At 65.9% G+C, this 22,501-nt stretch overlaps 1 protein-coding gene across 1 annotated transcript; it reads left to right on the top strand.

The window, feature by feature from the left end:
• Nucleotides 1-1,902: 1,902 nt before the first annotated feature.
• COL2A1 (collagen type II alpha 1 chain) lies at nt 1,903-21,186 on the top strand. The gene is made up of 54 exons (XM_035572227.1): nt 1,903-1,993; nt 4,830-5,042; nt 6,890-6,906; nt 7,178-7,210; nt 7,347-7,379; nt 7,510-7,563; nt 7,698-7,799; nt 7,887-7,964; nt 8,276-8,320; nt 8,419-8,472; nt 8,576-8,629; nt 8,771-8,824; nt 8,929-8,982; nt 9,106-9,159; nt 9,254-9,298; nt 9,413-9,466; nt 9,578-9,622; nt 9,747-9,800; nt 9,950-10,048; nt 10,258-10,302; nt 10,838-10,936; nt 12,081-12,134; nt 12,600-12,707; nt 12,794-12,847; nt 12,948-13,046; nt 13,909-13,962; nt 14,040-14,138; nt 14,232-14,285; nt 14,424-14,477; nt 14,750-14,803; nt 14,894-14,947; nt 15,057-15,101; nt 15,374-15,472; nt 15,570-15,677; nt 15,757-15,810; nt 15,893-15,946; nt 16,047-16,100; nt 16,199-16,252; nt 16,338-16,445; nt 16,572-16,625; nt 16,714-16,767; nt 17,039-17,200; nt 17,297-17,404; nt 17,760-17,867; nt 18,088-18,141; nt 18,240-18,347; nt 18,901-18,954; nt 19,067-19,174; nt 19,338-19,391; nt 19,563-19,670; nt 19,753-20,041; nt 20,188-20,375; nt 20,684-20,926; nt 21,040-21,186. The coding sequence occupies exons 1-54, from the start codon at nt 1,903-1,905 to the stop codon at nt 21,184-21,186; spliced, it is 4,476 nt and encodes a 1,491-aa protein (XP_035428120.1).
• Nucleotides 21,187-22,501: the final 1,315 nt, after the last annotated feature.

Here is a 22,501-nt window from a genome sequence, read left to right as displayed (position 1 = left end):
TTGTTGGGGACCCCCTTTCGGCAGCCTGGGGCTGCTCATGGAGCCCCCCCGGTCTCTTTTAAGCCCCGGGGCCGGCCCCAGCATCACCTGACTGCGCCCAGCACCCTCCCCATGCCGGGGGGGGGCAAGGGGTGGGGGGACCCCCCCGATGTCCCCATCCGGGCCCTCCTGGGGTGCAGACGTGGCGGGGGGGGGTGCAGAGCCCCCCTGTTTTGGAGCTCGAAGTGAGCTGGGAAATGTCCGTTCCCCCCCCCCCCCCCACTGCAGAGCCCCCACTGTGGTCCCCCGCCACTGCTTTGGGGTGCAGGGACCCCCCCCCCAACATCCTGAACCCCTTTCCTAGTTGGGGGGGGCACATTTGCAAGGCTGGGGGGGGCTGGAGGGGGGTCACGTTGGGTCCTGTCCCTCCTGATTTTTTTTTTTTTTTTGGGGGGGGGGGTCTACTGTGCCCGGTTCTAGGACCCCCAGGATAGGATGGGGGCTACAAGCCCCCAGCCCCCCCCCCCCTCCCCGGGATGGGGGAGCTCTTGGCTCCCCAGGACCCCCAAGATGGTTTGGGACTTGGGGGGGCATCTCAGCCCCCTGGGCCCCCCAGACAGGCTGGGATGGGGGGGGGGTATCTCAACTCCCCTGGATGGGACATTTGGGGGGGGGGGGGGGATCTCAGCCCCATGCGACCTTCTGAATGGGATGGGATGGGAATTGGGGGGGGGGGGGTGGGTCAGCTCTGCAGGACCGCCAGGATGGGATGGGGGGGTTCAGCCCACTGGGACCCCTAGGATGGGATTGGGGGGGGGGGGTATCCCGGCCCCCTGAGAGTCCCAGGATGGGATGCAATGGGGGGAGGGGGGGGCGTCTGAACTCCCCGGGACCCCCAGGATGGGATGGGGGGGGGGCTCATCCTCCTGGCCCCCTGAGAGTCTCAGGATGGGATGCAATGGGGGGAGGGGGGGGCGTCTGAACTCCCCGGGACCCCCAGGATGGGATGGGGGGGGGCTCATCCTCCTGGCCCCCGCAGGATGGGATGTGATGGGGGGGGGATCTGAACTCTCCAGCCCCCCCCAGGATGGGATGGGGGGGGGTCTGAACTCCCTGGGACCCTCGGGATGGGTTGGACTGCGGGGTGGGGGGGGAGTCTGAACTCCCTGGGACCCCCAGGATGGGATGGGGGAGTCTCAACTCCCCAGCCCCCCCTCCAGGATGGAATGGGGGGGGGCGGGGGTCCGAACTCCCTGGGACCCTCAGGATGGGCTTGACTGGGGGGGGTCTGAACTCCCCAGGACCCCCAGGATGGGACGTGGGGGGGTCTGAACTCCCTGGGACCCTCAGGATGGGTTTGGCTGGGGGGGGGGGGGTTGAACTCCCTGGGACCCCCAGGATGGAATGGGGGTGTCTGAACTCCTCAGCCCCCCCCAGGATGGGATGTGCGGGGGCCTGAACTCCCCGGGCCCCCCAGGATGGGATGGGGGGGGGGGGGGGGGGGCTGAACTCCCCGGGACCCCCAGGGATGGGATCTGGAGGGGGGGGGGCGTCTCAGCCCCCCCCCTCACCCCGCCACAACCCCAGCAGCCTTAACCGCGGCTCAGACCAAAGCCGGGGGGGTGTGCAGCGGTGCGTGGGGGGGGCACCCTCCCCAGCCACCCCCCCCCCAACCCCCCCACCTCCCCCAACCCCCCCCCCCAAACCCCCCCCCTTTACCCCCCCCCCCCACCCCCCCCTCCTCCCTCCCTGCCTCCCTCCCTCCCTCCCTGGCCGCCGGTGCCGTCCCGGAGGAGGGCCGGGGGGGCCGGTCCCGGCTCGGGTTACAGGGCCCGGGGGGCCTCGCCGGGACATATACGCGGCGGCGGGGCGGTGCGGGCACTGCTCGGCCCGACGCACGGTGAGGGGCGCCGCCGCCTCGCCATGCCCGGCCGCCGCCCGCTCCGCCTCGCCGCCCTCCTCCTCCTCCTCCTCCTCCTCGTCGGGCTCGTCGCCGCTCAGGACCGCGACCTCCGTGAGTAGCGGAGTCCCCGGGACGGCGAGGGGGGGGTGGGGGGGGTGGGGAAAGGGGCGCCCCCCCCCCCCCCCCGCCGCTTTCCCCCCCCCCCCCCGCCCCGCCATCCCCCCCGGAATCTCGATTTGGGTCGGGGGGTGCGGGAAGGGATGAGTGGGGTTTGGGGGGGGGGGGGGGGTTGAGTGGGGTGGAGGGGGACTGGGTAGGATGGGGGGGACAGGGTAGGATTGGGGGGAAAGTGTGGGATAGAGGGGGACAGCGTGGGATGGGGGGGGGCTGAGTGGGATCGGGAGGACAGTGTGGGATGGGGGGGACGGTGTGGGAGAGAGAGGGACAGTGTGGGATGGGGGGGACGGTATGGGATAGAGGGAGACAGGGTAGGATTGGGGGGGACTGAGTGGGATAGAGGGGGACAGCGTGGGATGGGGGGGCTGAGTGGGATCGGGAGGACAGTGTGGGATTGGGGGGACAGGGTAGGATTGGGGGGATAGTGTGGGATAGAGAGAGACAGTGTGGGATGGGGGGGACAGTGTGTGATGGGGGGGACAGTATGGGATAGAGGGGGACAGGGTAGGATTGGGGGGAAAGTGGGGGATAGAGGGGGACAGCGTGGGATGGGGGGGCTGAGTGGGATGGGGAGGACAGTGTGGGATAGAGGGGGACTGAGTGGGATGGGGGGGGACAAGGTAGGATAGAAGGGGACAGGGTGGGATGGGGGGGAAAGGGTGAGGATAGCGGGGGGGGACAGCGTGGGACACGAGGGGACAGCGTGGCAGGGAGCAGGGTGGCGTGGGACACGCGGGGGGCGGCGTGGGACAGAGGGGGGAGTGTGAGGTTGGGGGGGCACGGCGTGGAGTGGAGGGAAAAGTGTGAGGATAGTGGGGGGGGGGGGGGGTTGGACATGGGGGGACAGACCAGGATATGGGGGGGCAGTGTGGGATAGAGGGGAAAGTGTGATGTTCGGGGGGGGACAACGGGGGGACAGCCTAGGATAAAGGGGGACAGCATGGGATGAGGCGGGGGGAAACAGCGTGAGATAGAGGGGAAAGTGTGAGGATGGCGGGGGGGACACTGGGGGACAGAGCAAGGAGAGTGGGGGACAGCGTGGGACAGATGGGGAAAGCGTGAGGTTGGGGGGGGGGCATGGGGGGACAGCCCAGGATAAAGCAGAGGGCAGCGTGGGGCAGATGGGGAAGGTGTGAGGACAGTGGGGGGGGCAGCATGGGACGTTAAGGGACAGTTTGGGACAGAAGGGAAAAGCGTGAGGATTTTCGGGGGGGACAGCAGGGGACATTGCAGGACACTGGAGGACAGAAGGGGAGTGTGTGAGGACAGTGGGGGGGCAGCTTGGGACAGAGGGGGACAGCCTGGGACACTGGGGGACAGCACAAGGAGAGTCGGGGACAGCGTGGAGATGGGGGGGGGCATAGCCTGGATCAGAGGGGGACGATGTGGGACAAAGGGGGACGACAACGTGGGACATCGGGGGAAAGTCCGAGGGTAGGGGTGGGGGCAGCCTGGGACACCAGGGGGGTGGCGTAAGGACAGGAGGAGGTGGCATGGGACAGCGGGGGTCGGTCTGGGAGAGTGGGGGGACAGCCTGGGGGGGGGGGACAGCATTGGGACCATGGGGTGGGTACAGGTGGGACCCGCGGGTGCCTGGGGACACCCCTTGGGTAATGGGGAACAGCCCAGGGACATGGGGGGCAGCCTGGGGACAGAGGGGGGCAACTTGGGGACAGCAGGGTCCCACTGGGGACATGGGGTCCCGTTGGGGACACAGGGTCCTGTTGGGGACGTGGGGGTTCAGCATGGGACACTGGGGACCCTGGGGCCACCAGGGCACCTTGTGGGGCCACCAGGGCATTTTCCAAGGTCCCTGGGGCCACCAGGGCACACCCCAGGGACACCGGGGCACCTCCTGGGGTACTTCTTGGGGACCCTTGGTGCAGCCTGGGGACCCTGGAGCACCCCCTGGCCACCCTGGGGTACCTTTTAGGGGCGCTGGGGTACCTTCTGGAGACCCTGGGGTGCAGCCTGGGGACAAGGGGGCACCTCCTGGGGACACGGGGACACCTGGGGACCTTGGGGCACGTCCTGGCCACCCTGGGTACCCCCTGGGGACCCTGGGGTTCCTCCTGAATATCCTGGGGCACCTCCTGGGGACCCTGGGGCGCCTCTTGGGAACCCTGGGTGCAGCCCGGGGACCCTGGGGCACCTTCTGGGGACCCTAGGGTGCCTCTTGGGGACCCTGGGTGCAGCCTGGGGACCCTCGGGTGCCTCTTGGGGACCCTGAGGCACCCCTGGGGACTCCGGGATGTCTTTTGGGGACCCTGAGGTGCCTCTTGGGGACCCATGGGCGCCTCCTGGGGACATCCGGGTGCCACCCGGGCTCCCTGGGAACACCGGGGGCTGTCCCCACGTCCCACCGAGAGGGACAAGGGTCCGTGAGGGGACACGGGGACACCGAGCGCCATCGGGGTTGGGGTGGTGGCGGTGGTGGTGGGGTTCCCCGCTTCCCCGCGCCAGGCTGGCACCCCCCCCCCCCCACCTCGCTGTGCCGCCGCCTCGCTGCTTGGGGAGCCTTCATCCTCCTCCTCCTCGGAGGGGCAGGATGGGGCGTGGGGGGGGGGGGGGGGAGGTGCGCATCGTGCCGGCATTTCCTTAACCCACAAATCATTCCGGGCTGCGGGGAGGGGGGAAGGGGGGGTCCCCGTGCCACCACGGTGCGGGGGGTGATGCCGTGCCCTCTCCACCCCCCCCCCCCCCAAACCTCCTCCCTCCCCCCCCCCCCCTCCATGCCCCCCCCCCGTACCCCCTCCCCGGCCCGCCGCAGCGGAGGCCGGCGGCGGCTGCGTGCAGGACGGGCAGAGCTACAGCGACAAGGACGTGTGGAAGCCGGAGCCGTGCCGGATCTGCGTGTGCGACACGGGGACCGTGCTGTGCGACGAGATCATCTGCGAGGAGCTGCGGGACTGCCCCAGCCCCGAGATCCCCTTCGGAGAGTGCTGCCCCATCTGCCCCGCCGAGCCGCCCGCCGCCACCGCCCGTAATTTATTTATTCCCCTTCGCCCGATAAATAAATAAATTACCCGGCACGGCGCCGGCAGCCCTGGGGACGCGCGGCGGGGAAAAGGCAACTTGGTCCCGGCCCCTCCGAGCCGCCCCGGGGTGGAAAAATGCCCGATCATGAAAAAAAATGACCGCTCTGGGGCCTTCCTTTGCCCCTTTTTAGCCCTTTATTTGCCCCTTTTTGGCCTTCCTTTGCCCCTTTTTAGCCCTTTATTTGCCCCTTTTTGGCCTTCCTTTGCCCCTTTTTAGCCCTTTACTTGCCCCTTTTTGGCCTTCCTTTGCCCCTTTTTAGCCCTTTATTTGCCCCTTTTTGGCCTTCCTTTGCCCCTTTTTAGCCCTTTATTTGCCCCTTTTTGGCCTTCCTTTGCCCCTTTTTAGCCCTTTATTTGCCACTTTTTGGCCTTCATTTGCCCCTTTTTAGCCCTTTACTTGCCCCTTTTTGGCCTTCCTTTGCCCCTTTTTAGCCCTTTACTTGCCCCTTTTTGGCCTTCCTTTGCCCCTTTTTAGCCCTTTACTTGCCACTTTTTGGCCTTCCTTTGCCCCTTTTTAGCCCTTTATTTGCCACTTTTTGGCCTTCATTTGCCCCTTTTTGACCTTTATTTGCCCCTTTCGGTTCTTTTTCTTGCCCCTTTTGCCCCTTTTGGGCCTTTATTTGCCCCTTTTGGGCCTTTATTTGCCCGTTTTGGGCCTTTTCCTTGTCCCTTTAGAGCCTTTTTTCCCCCTTTTTTTTGTCTTTTTTTGCCCCCTTTTGCCTCTCTCCCGTTTTTCCTTTCCTCCCCCATCAATTTTGCCCATTTCAGCCTTTTTTCCCCCTTTTAGCCTTTTCTTTGCTCCCTTTTGCCTTTTCTTTGCCCACTTTTTGCCCCTTTTCCCTCTTTTCTCCCGTTTTTCCCTCTTTTTCCCCTTTTTCCCTCTTTTGCCCTCTTTTTTCCCATTTTTTGCCCCCTTTTCACCTGTTTGCCCCTCTTCATCCTTCTTTGGCCGTTTTCATCCTTCTTTGCCCCTTTTTGCCCTTTTTGCCCCCTTTTTACCTCTTTTTACCTCTTTTTTTTTCTTAATATGCACTTTTCTTTTTTTCCTTTTTGACCTTTTTGGCCTTTTTGCACCTGTTTTGCCTTTTTTTCCCACTCTTTTATACCTTTTTTTCCCCTTTTCCCCCCCTTTTTGGCCCCATTTTTGGCACCTTCCCCCCTCCTTTAGGCCTTTTTTCGCCCCTTTTTGCCCATTTTCCACCTGGGGTTTTTGTTAAGCCCCACTCCAAACGTGTCCCCAGGGGAGGTCGCGGCCCCTGACCCCGGGGCTGGGATTTGGGATTTTTTTTCCCTTGTTTAATTTGGGTTTGGCCGCGACCGCAGCCCACGGGGGGGTGGGAACGAAATGAAACGAAAATGACAATATTGTGGCTGCCCCAAATCGCTAATTATTCACCCAAAACCACATTTCCACCCTGGGTACCACGGAAGGGCGATGGCCCCATATCCCTGAGCACCCCCAAGCCCCTCTGCCCGCCCCCCCCCCCCCCCCGGCACCCCCGAACCCCAAAGTTGCCTTTTTTAACCCTTTCCTGCCCCCCCCAGCCTTAGGGGGAGGTGAAGGGTTGAGCACCCCCCCACTTCCCAAAAATGTGTGGCCCCGCTTCCGCGTGCTTCGCCGCCCCGCTTCGGGGGAGCCCCCCCCCAAATCCGGTGCCCCCCGGTTTGGCCACGCAGCCCCCCCGCAGCATCACCCCTCCCCCCCCCCAGCTGCGGATGGATTCACTCACCCCCCCTCCCCAAAAAACCCTCCCTGCTCTAATTTCTCTTTATTTTTTTGCCTTTCCAACAGGACAACCTGGCCCCAAGGTGAGGCTGGGTCCCCCCCCCGGTACTTCCAGCATAATCCCAATTTCCAGGGATTTTCACCCAAAATGAGTTGGGGGGGGGGAAAGGAGGGAGGGCATCCACATGGGGCTCCAGGTTTGTCACCTCCTGGGGGTGGTTGTCACCTCCTGGGGGGGCTTCGTCACCTCCTGGGGGGGTCCATGACAGCGTGGGGAGGGGGGCAGAAATTTGGGGGGGGGGGAGGACTCAATGGGTGCACCCCCCCCGTCTCACCCCCTGCTTTGCCTTGTAGGGACAGAAAGGTGAACCCGGCGATATCAAAGATGTAAGTGCTGGCGTTTTGGGGGGAAATCCCCCAAAATGGGGGGGGACTCTGTCATTGGGGGGGGGGGTTGGGGTCCCCACGTGCACCCCTCTCACCCCACCCTTTTCTCTCCCCCCCCCCGCCCCCCCCCCCGCAGGTTGTAGGACCCCGAGGGCCTCCGGGACCGCAGGTGGGAACGCGTTTCTCCGGGCGCATTGCTGGAATATTTGTGGGGGGGGGGCGAGAATGGGGGGGGGGGGGGGGGGCATACGTTGGTGGGGGGGTGCGGGGGCGAACTGACCCCCCCCCCACCTCTGCAGGGCCCCGCAGGCGAGCAGGGACAGCGAGGGGACCGCGGCGAGAAAGGGGAGAAGGTGAGAGCACACCCCCAAAACCTGGGGGGGGGGGGGGAATCCCCCCCCCACTTGCACCCATGGGTGCTGCAGAGAAGCCCCGTGCGCATTTTGGGGTGCCAAGGGGCTTCCTGTGTCCGTCCCCCCCCCCCCAGGGTGCTCCCGGCCCCCGCGGCAGAGATGGAGAACCTGGGACCCCCGGCAACCCCGGCCCCCCCGGCCCCCCCGGACCTCCCGGCCCCCCCGGCCTCGGTGGGGTGAGTATGTCGGGGCTGGGGATTTTGGGGTGAAAGGGGCCGTTTTTGGGGCAGGCGGCGTTGCTCAGCCCCCCCTCCCGTTTGCAGAACTTCGCGGCTCAGATGGCGGGCGGCTTCGACGAGAAGGCTGGCGGCGCGCAGATGGGCGTCATGCAGGGACCCATGGTAAGACACCCCCCCCCCCCCCCAAAAAAAAAAACAACAAACAGCCCCCCCAATAAAAAAAAAGCAAACGGGGTGCCCCAAAAAACAGGGGGCCCCTCAAAAAAAACACCTCCCCCGCACACCCCTGGGGGTCTCACCCCTGCAGACCCCATTGCGGGACCCCGCAGCATCACCGGGGGGACTGCCCCCATTTTTTTTTGGCGGGGGGGGGGCACCCCCTGCTTTGGCAGGAGGGGGTGATGGTGGTGACGGCCACGTCGCCCCCCCCCCCCCGCCCCCCGTGACACCGCTGCTTGTGCCTCTCCTCACAGGGACCCATGGGACCCCGCGGCCCCCCCGGCCCCACCGGCGCTCCCGTAAGTACCTGCGCCCCCCCACCATGGCTGGGGAGGGGGGCTCTGGGTGGGTGCTCCACCGCCCCCCCCCTGATGCCACCCTCTGCCCCCCCCCCCAGGGTCCCCAAGGATTTCAAGGCAACCCCGGCGAGCCTGGCGAACCCGGCGCTGCTGTGAGTGTTCCCCCCCCGCAACCCCTTGTCCCCCGCCTTGGGGACGTGCCAGTCCCCCCCCCCGACCCCCCCTGCTCACCCCTTGCCTCTCTGTCCCTTGTAGGGTCCGATGGGTCCCCGGGGACCTCCGGGACCGCCTGGGAAACCCGGTGACGACGTGAGTCCCCCGCCGCCGGCGGTGCTGAGCACGGGCAGCTCGGTGCACCGGTGGCCCCCCCCCCGCCCCCCCCCCACCGTGCAGAGCCAAGCTTCTTTTTTTTTTTTTTTTTTTTTTAATTAAAATCCCATTTCCCTGCAGGGCGAGACAGGCAAACCCGGCAAATCCGGCGAACGTGGCCCCCCCGGCCCCCAGGTAAGGCAGCACCGGGATGGATCCGGGCTCAGCATCCCCCCCCCGCTTTTTTTATGCCCCCCCCCCCCCCCCCGCTTTGCCCCCAACCCTCCTTCTCCCCACAGGGTGCTCGCGGCTTCCCCGGGACCCCCGGTCTCCCCGGAGTGAAAGGCCACCGGGTGAGTGCCCCCCCCCCCCCACCATGGCACCCCGGGTGCCCCCCACCGTTTGTGTCCCTTTGGGTGACCCCCCCCTCAACCTTCTTTGCCCCCCCCCCCCCACCCCGTCTCCCTCCCCCCCAGGGTTACCCCGGCTTGGACGGTGCCAAAGGCGAGGCAGGAGCTCCCGGAGCCAAGGTGAGCGCGGGGCGACCACCCCCACGGCCTCGGGGTGTGCGCCCCCCCCCTTGCCCCCCCCCCCCGGGACTCATTTTCTCCCCCCATCCCGCAGGGTGAATCCGGCTCCCCCGGCGAGAACGGCTCCCCCGGCCCCATGGTGAGTGTTCGGGCTGGGAAATGGGGAAACTGAGGCACGGGGGAGGTGGAGGGGGGGGTTGTGTGTGCCCCCCCCCCCCCAAACCTGACCCGACGCCGTGTGTCCCCCCCCCAGGGTCCCCGCGGGCTGCCAGGAGAGCGAGGACGTCCCGGCCCCTCCGGCGCTGCGGTGAGTGCAAGGCCCCCCGGTGCCCCCCCCCCACCCCGGCGGCAGGGGGCTGCAGGGGGGGCGGGGTGCCCCGAGCCCCCGCCCGTGACCCCCCCTGCCGTCTCCCCCCAGGGTGCTCGCGGCAACGACGGTCTCCCCGGCCCCGCCGGACCCCCTGTAAGTACAGGGCTGCTTTGACCCCCCCCCCGCCGGACCCCACATCGCCCTGGGGCAGATAGCGGGGTCCCCCGGGAGCCCCCCCAGCTAGGGGCAGCCCCCCCCATGCTTTTCTCTCCCCCAGGGACCCGTTGGCCCAGCCGGAGCCCCCGGCTTCCCCGGCGCCCCCGGCTCAAAGGTAAGGGGTGAGCAGAGGGGGATGCGGGGAGGGAAGGGGAGGGGGAAACTGAGGCACGGCCGCCCCAAATCCCCCCGTCTCACCCCCGTCTCCCCCCATCTCCCCCCCATCCCCCCCTGTCCCCCCCCCCTCGTCTTCTCTCCCTGCAGGGTGAAGCAGGTCCCACCGGCGCACGAGGTCCCGAGGGTGCCCAAGGTCCCCGCGGCGAATCCGGCACCCCCGGCTCCCCCGGCCCCGCCGGCGCCCCCGTAAGTGCCATCGCTCTCGGCGTCACCCCCGGAGGGACGTGGCCCCCCTTGGTGGCTTGTCCCCCATGCGCCCCCCCCCCCCCCCCCCACGGCCTGGGAGCCGTGGGGCTGGGGACGCGATCGGCTGAGCGAGGTTGGGGGGGGGTCCTCTGCTCGAGGTGGGGAAACTGAGGCACGGGCACGAGGCGCTCACTGCTCCCTTCTTGTAGGGTAACCCAGGCACCGACGGCATCCCCGGCGCCAAGGGCTCGGCGGTGAGTGGGGACGGGGACGGGGACGGGGTGGGGGGGGACACGTGGGGACGGGGACGGGGACAGGGTGGGGGGGGGACACGTGGGGACGGTGGGGTCACCGGGACGCGGGGGGACAGGGGGATGTGGGAGGATGCTGGGGGTGCTGGGGGGGCGCTGGGGGGTGTGGGGACACTGGGGGATGTGGGGACGCTGGGGGGGGATTATGGGGGGTGTGGAAATGCATGTGGGGCGCTGGGGGGCATGGGGGCGCTGGGGGGCATGGGGGTGCTGGGGGACATGGGGGTGCTGGGGGGCATGGGGGTGCTGGGGGGCATGGGGGTGCTGGGGGATGCGGGATGCTGGGGGGCATCGGGACACTGGGGGATGTGGGATGGGTGTCGTGGGGTCCTGGGGGGCACAGTGGGGGGGGACACGAGATGCTGGGGGCTGCGCTGGCGGATGCAGGGGACGCAGGACACGGGGACGTGGGGACGCGGGGGCGCACGGGACCGTGCCGTGCCCCCCCCCCCTCCCAACGGCCGCCGGCTGCCCGCAGGGTGCCCCGGGCATCGCGGGCGCTCCAGGCTTCCCCGGCCCCCGCGGCCCCCCCGGACCTCAAGGTGCCACCGGCCCGCTGGGACCCAAGGGACAGACGGTAAGAGCCCCCCCGGAGCCCCCCCAGAGGGAGCGTGGCCATGGCCCCGCCCACTGCCAGATGGCCCCGCCCACTGCCAGATGGCCCCGCCCACTCTGCCCCAGGCTCCTCCCCCTCTGCCATGCGGTCTGCCCCCATTCTGGACCCGCTTGTGGGTGCTCCCCGACCCCCCCCCCCAGCCACCCTCGGGTCAACCTCAGGGGACCCGTCTGTGGTCCCCAGAGGGGTGGGACGGGGCTGGGGACGGGGACGGGCTTGGGATGGGGTTGGGAAAGGGTGGGGATGAGGAAGGGATGGGGACGGGATGGGGATGGGGACGGGGTTGGGATGGGGACGGGGTTGGGATGGGGACGGGGTTGGGATGGGGATGGGATGGGATGGGGATGGGGGTGGTTATAGGGACAAGGTAAGAGGATGAGCATGGGGAGGAGGAAAGGGATGGGGACAGGGATGACAATAGGGACAGGGATGACAATGGGGACAGGCACAGGGATGAGGACGAGGGGTTGAGGTTGGGGTCAGGAATGAAGAATGCGGGACAGGAAAGGGGATGGGGACAGGGATGGAGATGGGGATTAAGAAGGGAACAGGCGTGGGCTGGGGACAGAGATGGGGATGGGGACAGGACTCAGGACATGGGGACAGGGGACACAGATAAGGGTGGGCACAGGAAAAGGGATGGGGACAGGGATGCAGGTGGGGATGGGGTGGGGGACAGAGGTGGGGTGGGGACAAAGATGCAGATGGGGATGAAGATGGAGCCAGGGACAGGGAAGGGGACAGGAAAGGGGATGGGGACAAGGATGCCGATGAAGGTGGGGACAGGGATGGGGACAGGAATGCAGATTGGGATGGGAATGGGGTCAGGGATGGGGTGGGGACAGGGATGAAGATGGGGATGCAGATGGGGACAGGGACAGGGATGGGGTGGGGACAGGGACTCAGGTAGGGACAGGGACGGGGATGGGGACTCAGGGACAGGGATCCAGGTGGGGACAGGAACAGGGATGGGGGCAGGAGAGGGGATGGAGAGAGGGACGAGGACAAGGACGGGGACGGGAACTCCGATGGGAACGAAGCCGGGGACGGGGACGGCCGCGGGGACGCTGAGACCCCCGTCGCCCACCGCCCTCTCGCTCCCCAGGGAGAACCCGGCATCGCGGGCTTCAAAGGCGAGCAAGGACCGAAGGGCGAGACGGTGAGTCTGGGGGGGGGGGGGGACGACACATCCAGCCCCCGCCACGCCGGGGACCCCGCTGCGGCGTGCCACCCGGCCGCGGGTCCGCAGCTCGGCTAACGAGCCTCTTCCCCTAACGAGGCCCCTCGAGGGGCAGCGTCCCCCCTCCCGTGGGGGGGGGGGGTGGGGGGAACAATAGGCGCTGTGTTACGCCGCGCCGTGGCCCCCCCCTCGTCCCCGGGGGCCGGGGACATTCCCCCGTCGCTTCATTAACCAGCCTCAATGCGCGGGGCCGGATCCCCGCCGCGGGGCCGCTGAGCCCCGGCGCCATCGTGACACGCGGCACGGCGAGGGGCTCCCGCCCGGACCCCCGGGGTCGGGTGTTTGGGGGGGAGGGGGGTGGTCTACGGGCTGTTCCCCGCCCCCCCCTCTCCCCTTCCCGTCCTGGATTGCTGCTTTTTGACCCGTTTTCCTCCTCTTCCTCAGGGCCCCGCAGGACCCCAAGGTGCCCCCGGGCCGGCTGGTGAGGAAGGCAAGAGAGGAGCCCGTGGGGAACCCGGTGCTGCCGGCCCCGTGGGCCCCCCCGGAGAGAGGGTGCGTGCCCCCCCCTCGGCGAGGTGCTGCCCCCCCACCCCCAAAAAAGCCCTCATCTTTATTTCGCTCCTCTTCCTCCTCCATAGGGTGCTCCTGGCAATCGCGGCTTCCCCGGGCAAGACGGACTGGCTGGACCCAAGGTGGGACATCGGGGTTATGGGGGGGGGGTCCTGGGGGTGGAGACCACCCCCTGCACCCCCAAACCTCACGCCTGTGTTCCCCCCCCCCCGCCCCACACAGGGTGCTCCGGGTGAACGCGGCCCCGCTGGCCTCGCTGGTCCCAAGGGTGCCACCGGTGACCCCGGGCGTCCCGGAGAGCCTGGGCTGCCTGGAGCAAGGGTAAGAGCTGGGGGGGCCGCATCCTGCACCCCCCGTGGGGTGGGGGCAGCTGGGGGGGGGGAATGGGCAGGGGCTGCTCGTGGTGTCTGGGGGGGACTCGGATGGGGTAGAGCCACGAGGGGACGGTGGTGGGGGCTGCTGGGGTCAGCAAGGAGGCTCCTGGGGGAGGGTTCAGGAGCTTTGGGGTTGGTTAAAGGGCATTTGGGGTTGGTTAAGGGGCATTTGGGTTGGTTAAGGGGCATTTGGGTTGCTTAAGGGGCATTTGGGTTAGCTAAAGTGCATTTGGGTTTGTTGAAGTGCATTTTGGGTTGGTCAAAGTCCATTTGGGTTGATTAAGGGGCATTTGGGGTTGGTTAGAGTGCATTTGGGGTTGGTTAAGAAGCATTTGGGGATGGTTCAGGAGCTTTTGGGCTGCTTAAAGAGTATTTGGGGTTGGTTAGAGTGCATTTGGGGTTGGTTCACAGGAGCATTTGGGGTTATCCAAGGTTCTTTTTGGCATTAAGGTGCTCGGTGGGGTTGGTTCAGTTCCTGTTGGGATGCCCTTTGGCATTAGCTGAGATGCGTCTGGGGTTAGTAAAGATGCTGTGGGGTTGGTTTAGATGCTGTTTGGGGCTGGTTAGGATGCACCTCGGGGCTAGTTAAGGTGCATTTGGGGTTAAGGTGCTCTTTGGTGCTAGTTAAGGTGCTCTTTGGGGTGAGGTAGGGTGCGTTTGGGATTAGTTAAGATGCTCTTTGGGCTTAGCAAAGAGGCTCCTGGGCTCTTTGGGGTTTGCCACGATGCTCTTTGGGGCTACTTAAGACACTCGGGGCTTAGCTAAGAAGCATTTGGGGTCACCAAAGATGCTCTCTGGGGGGTCCACAGGGTCTCACCGGCCGCCCAGGCGATGCTGGACCTCAAGGCAAAGTCGGCCCGACCGTAAGTGATGCTCCACGGGGCGGGGGTCTCGAGGGGGTGGATGCCGTGACCCCACACTGACGTCCCCCTCCCCGCAGGGTGCTCCCGGCGAGGACGGCCGCCCCGGCCCCCCCGGCCCTCAGGGTGCTCGCGGGCAGCCCGGCGTGATGGGTTTCCCCGGTCCCAAAGGCGCTAATGTAAGTTTGGGGCATTTTCTGCCCCAAAAAAAGGGGCCACGAAGGCCAAGGCTGGGTGCACGCCCGTCACCGCCGCCCCTCTCCTCCCTTTAGGGTGAGCCTGGAAAAGCTGGCGAGAAAGGACTGCCCGGTGCCCCGGGGCTGCGGGTGAGTTCGTTCTGCTGTGCTGCCCCCCCCCCCCCAGAACCTCACCTGGGGGCTTCTTCATCTGAAACAGCTTCTGCCCCTGGGGGGGGGAAACTGAGGCACGGGACGGAGCTGAGCTGGGGGGGTTTTCCTCCGCAGGGTCTTCCTGGCAAGGACGGTGAGACAGGAGCTGCCGGCCCCCCCGGACCTGCCGTGAGTGTCACCTGCGTCTTCATTTGGGGACAAAACCTGGCTGAAACATGGGGCTGGGGGTCGTAGCCCCCCCTCCCCGGATCTGGGCACCCCCCGCGTGCTGGGGATCTGGGGCGGGCGAGACCCCTGGTGTCGGGGTGCTGGGATTTTGCCCCACGCCTCGCCATGATTTCGGTTTTCCCCAAAATTTTGGGGTGGGCGAAGGGCTGCGAAGCCCCCCCCTGCTGGAATCCCGGGGGTGTTTCGGGGCCGTCACCGCCGTCCTTCCCTAGGGTCCCGCTGGCGAGAGAGGAGAGCAAGGAGCCCCCGGTCCCTCCGGCTTCCAGGTGAGTGGGGGCACACGGGGGGGCTCAGGGTGCTGGGGTCGGGGTGATGCTCGTGGGCACCCCTCCTAACACCGCTGCTTGCCCCCCCAGGGGCTGCCCGGGCCACCAGGTCCCCCAGGGGAGAGCGGCAAACCCGGAGACCAGGTGAGGCCCCCTCCCTCCCTCCTCCCCATCGCCCCCCAGCTGCACAGGGGGGCTCAGTGCCCCCTGACCCCCCCAGTGCTGACCCCCGACTCTTCCCCCATCCCTGCAGGGCGTTCCCGGAGAAGCTGGTGCCCCCGGTCTCGTTGGTCCCAGAGTAAGTATCGCTCCTGGACTGGGGACAGGACGCCTCTCCCTGTCACATGGGGGGGGGTTTGGGGGGCTCGGTGGGGAACGGGCAGAGTCCGTCCTCCCCCACCCAAGGCTCCTCCAGTCCCGGTGGCTCAGCCTCCACCGCAGCTCATCCCCAGTCCTCCCAGTACCCTCCAGGACGGATGCTCTGCCCTCCTGAAGTCCTTGCCAAGGACGCCGCGACCCTCACCGTGGCCTCGTGGCCTCTTTCTAACGCTGTCCCCCCCCCCACGCCAGGGCGAACGCGGCTTCCCCGGTGAGCGTGGCTCCCCCGGCGCACAAGGGCTGCAAGGTCCCCGCGGGCTCCCCGGCACGCCGGGCACCGACGGACCCAAGGTGGGTGACGAGGGGACCCGCTGGGAGCTGGCTCGGTGCCACCACGGATCCGTGACGCTGTGAGCACCCCGATGACCCCACCTCTGCTCCGCTGTAGGGTGCAACCGGCCCGGCCGGCCCCAACGGCGCCCAGGGTCCCCCAGGGCTGCAGGGAATGCCCGGTGAGAGAGGAGCAGCTGGCATCGCCGGCCCCAAGGGTGACCGGGTAGGTGACACGTCCTGTGGGTGTCCCCAGGGGTGTCGGCTCTCAGCTCGGCTCATGGCACCTCTGTCTCGCCCCGCAGGGAGACGTCGGCGAGAAGGGTCCCGAGGGAGCTCCAGGAAAGGACGGCGCACGCGTAAGCGGGATGGGGACACGGCGGGAGCGGCCGGACAAGGATGCGGGTAGGGGCCACGTCCTCATTTCTCTCTCTCCTGTAGGGTCTGACAGGTCCCATCGGTCCCCCCGGCCCCGCTGGCCCCAACGGCGAGAAGGTGAGAGCCCGGGCAGCCCCACGGCTACACCGAGACGCCCCACAGTGCTCCCCACGGAGATGCCACCAACGCCCCCACCTCTCCATCCTCTCTTTTCCAGGGTGAATCCGGCCCCCCCGGTCCATCTGGTGCTGCCGGTGCCCGCGGTGCCCCCGTAAGTGTGACACCCGCAGCCCCCGGGGCGCTGGCGGTGATGCCGCTGGCCGCGCTCCCCCCGTTCCCACCATTAACCCCGGCATCTGTCCCAAATAGGGCGAGCGTGGCGAGCCCGGTGCCCCCGGTCCTGCTGGATTTGCCGGGCCCCCGGTGAGTATTTAGCCCTGTCACCCCCCCCCGGCACGTATCCAGCATCCTCTCCCCGCTCACGGTGGCCGCTTTCCCCCCGACGCAGGGCGCCGACGGACAACCCGGTGCCAAAGGCGAGCAAGGAGAGCCCGGGCAGAAGGGTGACGCCGGCGCTCCCGGTCCCCAAGGTCCCTCGGGCGCACCCGGCCCCCAGGTGGGTACAGCCCCCAAACGGGGTCAGACCCTACGCCACGAAATTTGGGGCATAGCCTCGATACAGCCCCGCTGCAGGCATGCAGCCCCCAGGCGCGTTTCCAACCCGCTTTTCTCTCCTTCCCAGGGTCCCACTGGTGTAACTGGTCCCAAAGGAGCCCGCGGTGCTCAGGGTCCCCCCGTGAGTATCGGGGGGGTGGGCTGCGGGCTGGGGAAGGGGCAGCCACGGGACGTCACGTCTCAGCCACGTTTCTCCTCTCCTTCCCCAGGGAGCCACAGGATTCCCCGGAGCCGCCGGCCGTGTGGGACCACCCGGCCCTAATGTGAGTCGGGGGGTGTCCGGGATTGCCCCCATGCAGGGTTTGGTGCCGCCTGCTCCGTGCCAGGCGGAGGGGATGGCACATCCCCGCGTGGGCAGCTGGGTCTCCGGGTCCCCAGGCTGCTCTTGGCCGTTCATCAGCCCATAAAGAAAGGATTTTTCTAAGGGTTTTCAGGCCCGGGAGCAGAGCCAGACCCCGAGCAGCATCGGGATGTGGGTGATGAAGGTGGAAAAGCCTCCTCTGTTTGCACCAACCTTGTTTTCTTCCCCCGCAGGGTAACCCAGGCCCCCCCGGCCCTCCTGGCTCTGCTGGCAAAGACGGTCCCAAGGGTGCTCGTGGCGATGCCGGTCCCCCGGGCCGTGCCGGCGACCCCGGGCTCCAAGGCCCTGCTGGCCCCCCTGGCGAGAAAGGCGAACCCGGAGAGGATGGCCCTGCGGTGAGGTTTCTGGGGGGAGGACACCTCTGTCCGTGCTCACCCGGCTGCACAGTGCTGTCCCACCAGGTCTGATCCCCCCCCTCTGGCTCCCCGCAGGGTCCCGACGGCCCCCCCGGCCCCCAAGGCTTGGCAGGACAGCGCGGCATCGTCGGTCTTCCCGGACAGCGTGGCGAGAGAGGCTTCCCCGGGCTGCCAGGGCCATCGGTGAGTCTGTCCCCGCTGCGGTCCCGAGCTCAGCACCGCAAATTTGGGTGCTGTGAATCCTCACTGGGGGCTGAAACGCGGGGGCTGCAGCACCCCGGAGCACGTCTCGGGGCCACCAGCCCCTTGGTGCTGCCCGAGCACCCTGGGGACAGCCGTGTCCGGGTGCTGTGTGGGGTTGTGCAGAGCCGGCTTCTCCCCACCAGGAGCCGCTGGTGCAAGCCCTGCAGCCGGGACGGGGAAATACCCGGGGCTTGGTGGATGCAGAGGGGTCTGGGAGCCTCAAAATAAAGCGGTCGGTGGGCGAAAGGCTGCGCTGGGGTCTCTCCCGTTCACGCGCTTTTTTCCCCTCGTTCAGGGCGAACCTGGGAAGCAAGGAGCTCCCGGCTCTGCGGGCGACCGAGGCCCCCCCGGCCCCGTGGGTCCCCCCGGCCTGACAGGACCTGCTGGCGAGCCTGGGCGTGAGGTAGGCGAACCCCTCCCTGGGGAAAACCCTCGGGGAAGCGGATCGGTGCCTCCAGCCACGCCGTGATGCCGGCTGCAGCGGGCATCACCATGAGCCCCGGGCGTAACTCAGCTCCTAGAGCTCTCTGGCACCTTTCCACCAGCATTTTTTGCCTCGAAAGGCGACTTTGCACACATCCTGCGCCATCCCAGGGTCATAATTTCTCCTCTTCTCCTCCCAGGGCAACCCCGGTGCTGACGGACCCCCAGGCAGAGACGGCGCAGCCGGCGTGAAGGTGAGTTTGCTGCGGGCTCCCCCCTGGTGCTCTCTCTCCGGGCACCAAAAAGCTGCAACGCCTCGCACGGATCTGACCACCCCGCTGTCTGCACGCAGGGCGATCGCGGCGAGACCGGCCCTGTGGGTGCCCCCGGCGCTCCCGGTGCCCCCGGCGCTCCCGGCCCCGTTGGTCCCACTGGCAAACAAGGAGACAGAGGCGAGACGGTGAGTGCCAGGGCTCGTTGGGTTTAAGGTCTCGGTACGGGAGCCAGCAGCCACCCCGAGCACAGATTAGGAAGCAAATGACAGCAGTTCCCTGGGAGCAATTAGCTGCTCAGAGTAATTGGGAGAGCCAGGCGGCGCTGTTAGCAGCTGCTGCTGATTCAGTGGTGCCTCGAGAGCTGTTTGAGTCTCGGAGCATCTTCCTGAGCATCTTCCCGAGGAGCCATCGGTGCCCAGAGCCCCCTCAGAGCAAGCCTGGGGAGCCGTAAGCAGGCAAAATCTGCCAGGGCGTTTGTTTGTGAGGCTGCTTACGTGCTCCGATGCTCCGGCTGAGCGTATTTAAAGCTGTTGTTAAGCCCCACTAAGACAGCTGCTGATTTTCACTGTCACAGATTCCAGCAGGGCTGGGAACAGGAGTGTGGCACGTGGGGCTGGTTCAGATGCCCCCCCAAACCCCGTCCTCCCGGCCCCGAGGCTGTGGGTGTTTCGGGGTGCTGGCACCTCTTGGCATGACCCTCATCCCGGCTCCTTTTGACTCCCTCTTTTCTCCCCGCAGGGTGCACAAGGGCCCATGGGTCCCTCCGGTCCTGCTGGCGCTCGAGGCATGCCGGTGAGTGGTGCTGAGCCCAATGGCACGTCCCACGTGTGACACGCGGGGTCCTGGGTGCCTTGGGCAGGGGTCTACCATCCCGAGCCTGACGCGGCCCCTTCCCCACTCCCAGGGTCCCCAAGGGCCTCGCGGTGACAAGGGTGAGACTGGAGAGGCTGGAGAGAGAGGGCTGAAGGGCCACCGCGGCTTCACCGGACTGCAGGGTCTGCCCGGACCCCCCGTAAGTTGTTTTTGGGATCTCAGCGCTGAGCCCCGCTGCAGGATGCCGCTCCTTCGGGGTCTCTGAGGCCACTGACGGACCCCCGAGCATGCACGAAGGCTTTGCTGGGGCTGAGCCTGCTTGGCCCTGGGGGTGCAACCGCCCACCCTCACTTCCTCCGCAGGGTCCTTCTGGAGACCAAGGCGCTGCTGGTCCTGCTGGTCCCTCCGGTCCCAGAGTAAGTCCTGACGGTGGCACTTGGGGTGGCGAGAGGCCAAGGAGCTCCCAATGCCCGCCCCCGGGCACCTCCAGCCACGAGCCCCCACCGGCAGCTAACGGCTCCCCACCACCTCCCCTGCCCTGAGGTCCTGCACCGACCTGACCCCCCGAATTTGGGGTTCTCTCCTAGGGTCCCCCCGGCCCCGTCGGCCCCTCCGGCAAAGACGGCTCCAATGGCATGCCCGGCCCCATCGGCCCCCCCGGCCCCCGCGGACGGAGCGGCGAACCTGGTCCTGCGGTGAGATCCGGCACCGGGAGGCAGGGTACGGGGTCCGGCTGGCGGAGCAGCCCATCAGGATCGCATCTTCTTGCTCCCGTAGGGTCCTCCTGGAAACCCAGGGCCCCCCGGCCCCCCTGGCCCCCCGGGCACCGGTATCGACATGTCAGCTTTCGCCGGCCTGGGTCAGACGGAGAAGGGCCCCGACCCCATCCGCTACATGCGGGCGGACGAGGCCGCCGGTGGCCTGCGGCAGCACGACGTCGAGGTGGACGCCACCCTCAAGTCCCTCAACAACCAGATCGAGAGCATCCGCAGCCCCGAGGGCTCCAAGAAGAACCCGGCCAGGACCTGCCGCGACATCAAGCTCTGCCACCCCGACTGGAAGAGCGGTAAGAGCCGCTGCCGCCGCCACGGCCTCCCCTCTCCCTGCCTTCCTCCCCAGCCTCTGGCACCCAAGAGCAGCCCCGGGGCTCCTCGCTCCGACCCCCCCGAGCCCCCTTAGCGAGCCGTTTGTGCCCCCCCCTCCCCGCTGCAGGAGACTACTGGATCGACCCGAACCAGGGCTGCACCCTGGACGCCATCAAGGTTTTCTGCAACATGGAGACCGGCGAGACCTGCGTCTACCCGACCCCCAGCAGCATCCCCAGGAAGAACTGGTGGACCAGCAAGACCAAAGACAAGAAGCACGTCTGGTTTGCGGAGACCATCAACGGCGGCTTCCACGTACGTGGGCGTCTGGGGGGGTTAATTCCATGTGGGACGCCTTCCTTGGGGTTGTCTTGGTGGATGTGATGGGAAGCAGGTGGATTAGGGCTGTTAGAGGACGGAGCAGCTGGTTTAGGACAGGCTTGAAAGCGTGGAGTCGGGTCGGTTTAGCTCTGCAAGTCGAAGTTTTGTTGTGTTTTTTTTTGGCAAAGATTTTGCAGCCACCTGGGAGGATAAAACTCGGCGGTCCCCTCCCAGGGGTGGCTGGAAATAACCTGCCGTGATGATGCCCACGGGCTTTAACCTCTCTTGCCTCTTCCCCACAGTTCAGCTACGGCGATGAGAGCCTGTCTCCCACCACCGCCAGCATCCAGCTGACCTTCCTCCGCCTGCTGTCCACCGAGGGCTCCCAGAACGTCACCTACCACTGCAAGAACAGCATCGCCTACATGGACGAGGAGACGGGCAACCTGAAGAAAGCCCTCCTCATCCAGGGCTCCAACGACGTGGAGATCAGAGCCGAGGGCAACAGCAGGTTCACCTACAGCGTCCTGGAGGACGGCTGCACGGTAAGGCGGCGGGGACGGAGCCGGGGGGTTGTGGTCGGGCCCCTGAGGCTGCCCGGTGGTTCGGATGGCTCCGGAGCACCTGACGGCATCCCTGCCTCTCGTTCTCTCCCCAGAAACACACTGGCAAATGGGGCAAGACAGTCATCGAGTACCGGTCGCAGAAGACCTCGCGCCTGCCCATTGTAGATATTGCACCTATGGACATTGGTGGCGCCGAGCAGGAGTTTGGCGTGGATATTGGCCCCGTCTGCTTCTTGTAAAAAGGATTGTTTTATTTGTGTGTTTGTTCGTTGGTTGTTTTGGTTTGTTTTTTTTTTGTTGTTGTTTTTTTTTTTTTAAAAAAAGAAATCCAGCCCAATACCGTAAAAGAAAACCAATCCCACCCCAAGGACCCGTCCTTCCCAATCACTCCAACGACTTCTGCACTGAATGGCTGGCACGACCCTCGGTCCTCGCGCTTGGGACCACCGCCTCCCTCCAGCGCCGTCACGGGGCAGACTGCGACATAAAACCACGGGCTTATTTATTTATTGCCTTCCTGGAAGGCCTATTTTTTAGGTCGGGTGGAGGTGGGAATCTAACTGGCATGTACGACGGCCCCTCCCTGCCAAAGGGATCTGGCAAATGCAGGTATCACGAATCCCCCCCCCCGTCCCTTCCCTCCCCCCGTGTATCACCAGCAGGAGTGCTAATGTATAATACAACAAAAATGGTGCTATTCTTGTAAAACAAGTCTGTATTTTTTAACATCAAGTTGATATAAAAAAAAAAAAAAACTTTTGGTGGAAAGTCAAGTGGATGTGCGCGTTGTTTTTTTTCTCTCGCCCACGGTGTTTGCTGCGGTCTAACCCCTGCCCTTCCCTTCCCTCTCCCCCTTTTGCAGCCATTAAGGGTTTAAGGTCAAATCTCTAACTCTCTGGGTTGAGAATACCTCAACATAAAGGGAAAAATAAATAAAATAATAACACAAAACCTTCAAAAAAAAGGAGGGGAAAAAAATATTTCAAGTGACAAATCTTGAAAGCACCAGGCACGAACACGGCAGCCAGGTTTCTGGGGTTTGCTTGTCCCCCTGCACCCCAAAACAGCGCTGGGGCGCATTGAGGCAAGCACTCTCCCTTCCAGGGCCGGGTTAGGGACACCAGTTGGAGGAAACCAGTAAAACCAGTGGGGAAGGGGAGGTTGAGGCCACGTCCTGTGCAGGTCAGCACAACCAGAGCCAGGGGCTGAGCAGGGAGAGGTTTGTGGGTGGATGGAGTCCTGGGAGATGAATAATTCCATCATTTCTGTCAAAAACCAGGTGCAGGGATTAATTCCTCAGCCCCCTGACACTCCTTCCCCTAGTCTCCAAGGAATTCGTCCCCTTTAGGACACGCAGAAACACAATTTAAGGAGAGATTTTTGCAGTACTGATGGTGGAGGTGTTCACAGCCACGGGGCGCGCACCCTGACTTGTAAAAACAGCTCTGCCTTTAAGGCTTCATAAAAAGCTACACATGTAGATGCTGCTCTTAAGCAGCTTGCTAATTAGAGGAAAAGCCCCAGTTTGTTTTTTTTTTTTTTAACTATCTTAAA

This window comes from Cygnus atratus, chromosome 29 (assembly GCF_013377495.2).
Source record: "Cygnus atratus isolate AKBS03 ecotype Queensland, Australia chromosome 29, CAtr_DNAZoo_HiC_assembly, whole genome shotgun sequence".
Classification (NCBI taxonomy): domain Eukaryota; kingdom Metazoa; phylum Chordata; class Aves; order Anseriformes; family Anatidae; genus Cygnus; species Cygnus atratus.
This window is presented reverse-complemented; position numbering and strand designations above follow the sequence as displayed.

Coding starts and splice junctions, on each gene's coding strand:
- COL2A1 (XM_035572227.1), top strand. CDS start 1,903: ATGCCCGGCCGCCGCCCGCTCCGCCTCGCCGCCCTCCTCCTCCTCCTC. Junction 7,564..7,697: donor GCGGCGAGAAAGGGGAGAAG/GTGAGAGCACAC, acceptor CCCCCCCCCCAG/GGTGCTCCCGGCCCCCGCGG. Junction 17,201..17,296: donor CCGGAGAGGATGGCCCTGCG/GTGAGGTTTCTG, acceptor GGCTCCCCGCAG/GGTCCCGACGGCCCCCCCGG.